Consider the following 8060-nt stretch of genomic DNA (forward strand, 5'->3'; position numbering starts at 1 on the left):
AGGTTTCCGGCCCCCGGGGTGATCGTGTGTCTCTGGTGCTCCTCCGGTCTGGACGGGCGGGGACCCAACCTCCACTGCGAGGCTGAGGCCTGGAGGGTGGGGACCGCCGGAAAGCCCCCCGACTTGGCCCGCTGGCAGCCTTTCCGCTCCCTCCTCCTCAGGAAATGAGGCAGCAGTCGGGGCAGAGGAAGCGCGGTGCCCTCCCTCCCTGGTGGAGCTGGAGGCCACAGCACCGCCTCCCATCATCCGGCCGGGGCCCTTTCCTCTCATGCGAGCTCTTGTAGCTGTTGCACCCGCACTCGGGCGACGTGAAGCCGGAGGGGGACATGGTACTGCTGTCCCTCCATTAGTGCAAATGTAGGAGCCGACCTAACTTGCCTGGCCCTGCCCACGATGACCTGGAAGGTTGGAGCTTCTGCCACAAGCAGACGTTTGTTGCTGAAGTGTGGTCAGTGCAAGCTGAACTCGTTGAGAGACATTTCTAGCAGCAGGAGTTGATAAGGGAGTGCGCTGCCGAGAATCAGTTGCGGTGCCAGGCTCAGGGTTTCTGATTGACCTGGGCAACGTGCTGTGGGCAGAAACAGAATAACGAGTTCTGCTTGAATCTGATGATGCTCTTTTGCTCCTTTCCCAGTTGCTTAATACAGTATCTCTTTTTTTAAAAGATCAATATTTGTTCACCTGGTGTAATGAATAGCTATCCTTGAGATTTCTTGAAACCCCTTTTCGTTTAGAAATGTTAACCAATGTTAGCGGATCTCCTGAGTTGAGGCGCTGGGTTTTGCAGGATTTTAAGACTAAAGTAGCTATTGCTCATGTTTGAAGACCGGATGGCAGAACTCTTGTGATTTATTGGTGGTGTATTTTTTTCCCTTTGGTATGTTTTATTTTTATTATTTTCTTTTTACCGCTGCTCCGGAGAGTGGGTGGGAATGTTTTCAGTGGGAAGAGTAGAGTTTGGAAAAGGGTAGGAAGGGTACGCTGTTCTCTAGCTAGAACTTACTGTCTTCCTCAGTCACTCTTGTTTTGAGACAGTCTCATTATGTAGCCCACACTGGCCTCAAGCTTGTAATCTTGCCTCAGCTTCCTCTTGCTGCCACACAGGTGTGGGCCCCCACGCGTGGCCGGGTCATCATATTCTAGATAGAGTGTTCCTCTGTTCCGTTTGCTAGTAACTTACGATTATCAGTTCAAGTGAGACGCTTCACGACTAGAGACATTTTCTTGTCTCCTGTGCTCTGGAGACCTGATAGCCTTAAAAGGGAAGACAAAATGTTGTAGAAGGAACTGGTGGTGTGTTGAACTGCAGAATCTTAGGCTGCACTTTTTTTTTTTGGTACCGGGTATCCAACTCCCGGTCCTTGTGCTTGAGGCAGGCGGAGGAACAACTCAGCTAAATCCCTGCCCTGGTTGCACATTTAAATATGGGCTCTGGGTGGGGATTTGGCTCAGTGGTTCCCACACCTGCCTTGCAAGTGGCAAGGGCCTGAGTTAGATCCCCAGTACCAAGAAAATAAATAAATAAATAAATAAATAAATAAATAAATAAATAAGGGCTCTGAGCAGCAGTTCCAGGGTAGATGACCTGTGTGTCCGTCCCAGGATTTGGTAATTTTCCTTGTAGAAACACTTGGCTTCGTTTTTTTCCACCTTTGGTGGCTCTAGGGTGATAGCAGAGTGAGTAGTTTCACGTCTTTCTGTGAAGTTCAGGCTGGCCCCAAACTCACTGTGTCGCCTAGGTTGACCTCGATCCTCTGTCTGCTGAGAGCTGGGATTACAGGCATGCGCCATCAGGCCCCGCTTCACGTGTTTTTCAAGTTAGTTGTTGCCTCAAAGCCTACCAAATTTGCTTATTGAGCTGGGGTCTAGTGAGGAAGTCCTCAGAAGAGGAAGTCGAGTAGTAGTTAAATATTGGTGAAACCAGTATCTTCTCTTCCCTAGTTTGACAGAGCTTAATCTTTTGACTTTTTGCTCTAGTGAACTTTGAACCCTTACTTAGAAGACACCTGTGTGGGAAGGGAGGGGCTGCTTGAGAGCTGTTATTCTCTTAGGCTTTCTGGAATGTGGGTTTTGCCAGCTCCTTCCTCCTCTGGTTCTGGAAGCATAGTACACTTTGGTCGTATCCCATGCTGTTCGTGGGACTGTTCTTACTGTTCTTTGATTCCTTTGTATGATCATCCAAGATGCTCTTGTGGCAGAGCTGGAGGAGACCAAAGCTGAAACACTGTTTTGTTTATTTTGTTTTTTTGTTTTTGTTTTTTTGAGAAGGGTCTCACTTGGTAGATGCGGCTGGCCTTGAACTCACTATTGTAGCCCAGGCTGGCCTCCAACCCATGGCGATCCTCTTGCTCATCCTTCTGAATGCTGAGATTACAGGGCTGCACCATCATGAGCCTGGCCAACACTGAAGTTTTGAAGTCAGTTCTTTTTTGCCCTTGACCTGGACATTGACCTTTTATTTATTATGTAGCATCTTGGTAAATCCAATTTCAGTTTTGAGTTTCCTTTGTATAACCTATTAAATAGGTGACAACATTTTTTTTTTTTTTTTGGTACTGGGGTTCAAACTAGGGACCTTGTGCTTGCAAGGCAGGCAAGTGGCACCACTGAGCTAAATCCCCGGCCTGACAACATAAAATTTAAATGTAGTCTTTTCTTACTTTTCTTTTGGTGATGGTAGTAAATATATAAAATTAGAAATTTGCTGTTGTAACCTTTTTTTTTTTTTTTTTTTTTGAGATAGGATCCAGGTTGCCCTTGACTCCAGGGTTCCAGTGATCTTCCTGCCTTAGCCTCCCAAATATGTACCTGGGACTATATGCATGCACTGCTCGCTAACTGTTGTAACTTTTGTGGATGTGTGGTGAGGTACTAGAGTCCAGACTAGGCTGGAACTTGAGATCCTCCTGCTTCAGCTTCCCAGAGTGCTGGAATTACAGGTGTACAATTCATTGTAACCCCCCCTTCCCCGAGTACCTTTCTCCCAACACCCCTTCTTTTTTCTTTTGCTCTGGTCTAAAAGCTTAGGAGTACTACTGAGTGTGAGTGGCTTTGAATAGCAGTTTGGATTATGGCCTTAGCTCGGTGTTCCTGGACTGGTGGGAATACTGTGATGGGGTCTGGTGTGTGCAAGTCCTCACTGCCTTTCTGGGGTTTACAGTTGCTCTCCATGCCCTCTAGCAGCTCAACTCACAGGGGAGAGGCTAACAGCCCTTTGCTCCAGTGCCCTCCTACGTCCCACCTTTGTTTACTTGGGCAGGCGATTGCTCTGCTGTGCTCCCCTTGCTGAAACTTTAGTTCTCTAAGAATGCAGGGTCTGGCTCCCTGGATAGGGTGGTCCGACTTGCAAATGGATGCAGGCCCTCATTCCAAGCTCAAGCCCTGCTTCTAGTATATTCTCTTTCCTTTGAATTCCATCTGTGGCTTTTATCTAAAAGGAGAAACCCCGGCATGGCTGAGGGCCAGATTTCTGCTGATCCCCTTCTGTCCTTGGCCTTGTTCTGCTTCTGAGCACCAGCTTCCTGTCATCAACTCGCACCGTGAGGGGTATGGTGTCGTGCTTGGGACTCTGTGTGGAGGATGGGAGCTTTAACCCAGACTCACAGCTGAGGCTGCTGTCAGCTGTGGTCACTTGGCCCCATGGCTGCTGCATCCACTGCCTTCTCCGCGCCCAAGCAGTGGAGAAAACCCTTTGATTACCTGAAGGAAAGGTGGTCAGACTGAAGGACCCAAACTGCATCTGGGCAGGTCTGCTAACCTGGCTGATTGTAGAAGCCCCAGGCCCAGTCTGGTCTGCACGGGTAGCCTGTTGGTCTATTGCATGGCACATCTTGCTGACCCACAAGTGCTAGGCATGGTGCACAGGCCCTGGGTGGAGTTAAAGTCAGGTTGTCTTCTTAGCCCTTTAACATAAAGTTTCAGCTCTTGATCCTGCAGACTGTCCTTTCTTTGTAAAGAGAACTGACTTTCTGTGTCCAAGGATGGACACCTCCAGCCCTCTCTCTGAAGCTTCTGTAGAGTGTCATCTGGATTCTGATTCTGGTAGGGCCTTGTTCTTGTGCTCATGCTCTTGCTCTCCTCCCTTTTCAGCTTTGCGAAGAATTCTATTGTAAATGCTGGTTTGTGGGAGAAACTGCCTGAGCCAGCTTGTTGTCATGGGAACTGCACCACCCCCACCCCCGGAACCTGTTATCTTCTTCAGTTTGGGTAGCTACTGAGCTGGATAGAGCCTTACATTTCATGTGCTTCCTCTAAATTTAGTTGCATTTTTCATTTTCATTTTAGGCATTTGAGAGAGGGTAAATCATTGTATTGTACTGCCAGTGTTTCAGAGTTCCTGGTAGCCTGCCTTGCTCTTGACTGATTGGCCTTGATGAATTTATGAGAAGAAATCTGTGTTATTTTCGGGACATCTGTTTTTCTGGAAGAGACGGAAGCAGAGAATACTTGTCTTTGTGATGCTGTGAATGGTATAGTTAGGAACACAAATTGTTTCTTAGTAATTCCAGCTTGTGCAGACTACTTGGTTTTTCTTGTTCTGTAGCCTGATTAGGATATAGCTCCAGCTCCCTGCCCCTCTTCCCAGTTCCTTGAGCCTCCTGTATATGTGGAAAATTTTGTTCAAATCCTGATAGTTAACAGTTTTTTGGGCTATATCCTTCCCTATAGGGCTGGTGGCCCAGATTTCTGTAGCTGCCGCCACCCCTTCCTGCTAGGAGGAAATCAGGGTAATGGAATTCAGGGCTGTAGAGATCGTGTTTACCAGGCACTTGGATAAGCATCTGAACTGGGTGGTGTGCAGGGCAGATTAAATTCTCCTGTGGTTAAGGGAGTCACAGGAAGGAGGCTTTTCTACTATAGGCAAGCTGCCTCCTCCCTTCCATGTTTCTCATTCCATAGCCAGTCCACTGGGCAACTTGTACTCAAGCTGCTGCCTTGTCGCGGGATGAAGGCAGGGGAGCAGGTTGTCGTGAGCTGTCCTGGAGGGTGAAGCCAAGAGGATGACTTGAGAAGCAGAGAGGAGACCGTTCGGAGATGTGGAGGGTGGTGGTGGGAGTAGTGGGAACATTTTCCCTCCCTTCCTCTCCTTTCACCTTGCCCTCTGTGGTAACAGCATCACCACATGACTCTAGTCAGAAGGAGCTCGCCTTTCCTATCACCTCCGAGGAGTGAGCGTGCTGGCAGGGTAGGGTGTACGTAGGTCTCCCTGTGTTCCTCGTGTTTGCTTCCAGTCTGGGAGTCTGTTCTGGAAGACATTTCTCAGGGCTGCTCATCTCCCTGATGTAGTAGCTAAGGCCATCCCAAGGTTAATTCGAGTTAAACAGCAGATTGAGTTAAATAGCTTAGTTTATTTACTTCGCCACTTTCTGACACTTTTATAAAAAAGTTGCTGAGCATGAGCCAGCTGGCAGGCAAAGCAAACCTATCTCCAGCTATTTTCTGCGACCTCGTTGTGTTCACAAATTTGAGCTGAGTCAGAAGGGTATGGCACATCCCCAGCCCGAGAAACTGAATTTTATTTGTTTACTTATTTATTTTTGGAGACAGGGTCTCACTATGTAGTTGAGACTGACCTGGAACTCACTGTGTCGCCTAGACTGGTTTCAACTTACAGCGATCCTCCTGCCTCAGCCTCCCGAGGGCTAGGATTGCGGGTGTGCGCCACCACGCCCAACAAGAACCTGAATTTTAAAACACTTGCTGTGGAACATAAGGGAGCTCGTTGATGTATATATAGAATGACGTCTGCTCGATCCTGGTGCAGCTGAGCTAAGACACACTCTGCTGTGCCGGAGACTTGGCTCCTCCTGGTCTGTAGTCAGAGCTGCCTCACTGTCACACTGTCCTTCTCACTGTGCCTCTACCTTCTTTTTCCATTCTTTACCCAAATGCAGGCTGAGGCAGAAGTGGCCTCCTTGAACCGTAGAATCCAGCTGGTTGAAGAGGAGCTGGACCGTGCACAGGAGCGCCTGGCCACTGCCCTGCAAAAGCTGGAGGAAGCTGAGAAAGCTGCCGATGAGAGTGAGAGGTCTGCCTGCAGGGCAGCTTGATGGGATGGGATGTCTCGTTCTGCCCTGGGGACTGAGGCCAGGGCTTGAGAATGCTGGGGAAACCTAGCCCTGAGCCGCACCCCCGTGCCCCCCTTTTTTTCTGTGATGGGGCCTTGCTGTGTCGTTCAGGCTGGCTTTGAATTCACTATATAGCCCAGGCTGGCCTGGAACTGGCTGGAATCCTGCCTCAGCTTCCCAAGTGCTGGGATTACAGTATGTGATAACCATGCCTGGCACCCCCAACACTTTTTACTTTTTAATTTTTTGAGACATAGTCTTGCCACATTGACCTCAAATTTTCGATCCTCCCTGCCTCAGCTTCCCTAGTGGCTGGGATTACAGGCGTGTGGACTTTAAGAAATTCAGGACCCGGTACTCTCACGTGTGTCCGTTCACTCCCCCACCCCGCAGAATGCACTTTCTGCAGAGCACGTTTCTTTTCTTTTTATATCTTTAATAAACGTAAAACATGGTACCTTTAAAAAAAAGGCTGTTCGTGAACTGAGGATGTAGCTCAGTGAGAAAGTGCTTGTCTAGAACGTGCAAGGTCTGAATTCGTTCCCAAGTACTGTAAACGAAAACATCTCCAACCAAGATTTTTCCCTACCTGTTTTGTTGTTTGGTCCTTGAGATTGCACCCAGGCCTTCATGCATGCTGTGCAAGCACACACTCTACCACTGAGCCCCACTCCTAGCCCCACATTTGTTTTTTCTGTATTACAGGGTCTTCTTTTCTTCTGTGTGTTCTCTCCTCTTAGAGAAAACCTGAGTGTGGGTTACCGTAACTCTGAGACCGCATTTGACCTTGGTATTTTTCTGTAAATTGATCTGATATTCCTTTAAATGGGTCAACAGTCTGGCTTCCACTTTGTGAACCACCTGTTTCCATTGCTGAGCTTAATTCCTCCAACACAGATTCTCAAAGTCAGGTCCCAGTCTAGAAGTATCGCCCGGGAATGGGCGGGACATTCCAATTCTCAGCTTCTGCTTCCGACTCACTGAATCACAAACCCTGCCAGTGGAGCCCAGTGATGGACTTCCTCTGGATCCTGTCTGCTGCACTGTTAGAACCAAGGGGTGAGGAGGGTGGGGTCTTGGATCCCACCCCCTTTCCAGTAGAATACTGAGAAACAAATCTCAGCTCATCTTTGTGAAAACTGCTAATTAGTTCCTTGACACATAATAGGTGAACCAGGACAGAAGTGCGCAACAGTTTGATCTTGGCCTTTAAGAATTGAATATGCAGCCAGGTGTGGTGGCTCATGCCTGTAATCCGAGCACAGGGGAGGCTGAGGCAGGAGGATCGCTGTGAGTTGGAGACCAGCCTGGGCTACATAGTGAGTTTCAGATCAGTCTCAACTACATAGTGAGACCCTGTCTCAAAAAAAAAGAAAAAAAAGAAAAAGAATTAAATATGCCCTGCCAGAGCCAGGTGTGATGGCATGCACTTGTGATCCTAGCACTCAGGAGACTGAGGCAGGAGGATCTCTGTGAGTTTGAGGCCAATCTGGACAACATAGCAAGCTCCTGTCTGAAAAAAACAAAAACAAAGCCCTGCTAGAGCTCTGTTAGCAAAGGGCAGCTGTGCTTCTGATGAGTGAGACAGCTGTGTGTGTGTGTGTGTGTGTGTGTGTGTGTGTGTGTGTGTGTGTGTGTACTACACAGAATGGAGTCCAAATTAGAGAAAGTGAGGAAAATAGTTCTTTCATATAGCTATATATGACATTTTTGGAAAGAATATTAAAAGGTTATCTGTGAGCCAGGCATGGTGGCTCACACCTGTAATCCAAGCACTCAGGAAGCTGAGGCAGGAGGATCGCTGTGAGTTCGAGACCAGCCTGGGCTACATAGTGAGTTCCAGGTCAGTCTCAACTACATAGTGAGACCCTGTCTCACCCCCCACCCCCCAAGAAAAGGTTATCTCTGATGGGCAGGACTAGAAATAGGGAGAGAGACTTAGTTTTAACTTTAGATTCTTAGACAATAACATTTGATTTCTTTTTTTTTTTT

The 8060-nt window shown here is 48.1% G+C and overlaps 1 protein-coding gene across 18 annotated transcripts in view; it reads left to right on the top strand.

Annotated features, from left to right (window-relative positions):
- Tpm3 (tropomyosin 3) overlaps positions 1 to 8060 on the top strand; it is a 30470-nt gene that overhangs the window by 8332 nt on the left and 14078 nt on the right. For 17 of the 18 annotated variants that reach the window (XR_002026028.2, XM_010643954.3, XM_010643952.3 and 14 more), the window contains one exon: positions 5895 to 6028. Coding sequence is in view for 17 of the 18 variants with exons in the window: in XM_010643954.3 (XP_010642256.2) it covers positions 5895 to 6028 (134 nt within the window). In the remaining variant the exon portion in view is untranslated. Of the gene's footprint in view, positions 1 to 381; positions 406 to 5894; positions 6029 to 8060 lie in introns of those variants that run through there. The other variant, XM_033758452.1, reaches the window with a different exon arrangement.

The sequence above is a fragment of the Fukomys damarensis genome, unplaced genomic scaffold, assembly GCF_012274545.1.
Source record: "Fukomys damarensis isolate Sample0158 unplaced genomic scaffold, DMR_v1.0_HiC HiC_scaffold_33, whole genome shotgun sequence".
Classification (NCBI taxonomy): Eukaryota; Metazoa; Chordata; class Mammalia; order Rodentia; family Bathyergidae; genus Fukomys; species Fukomys damarensis.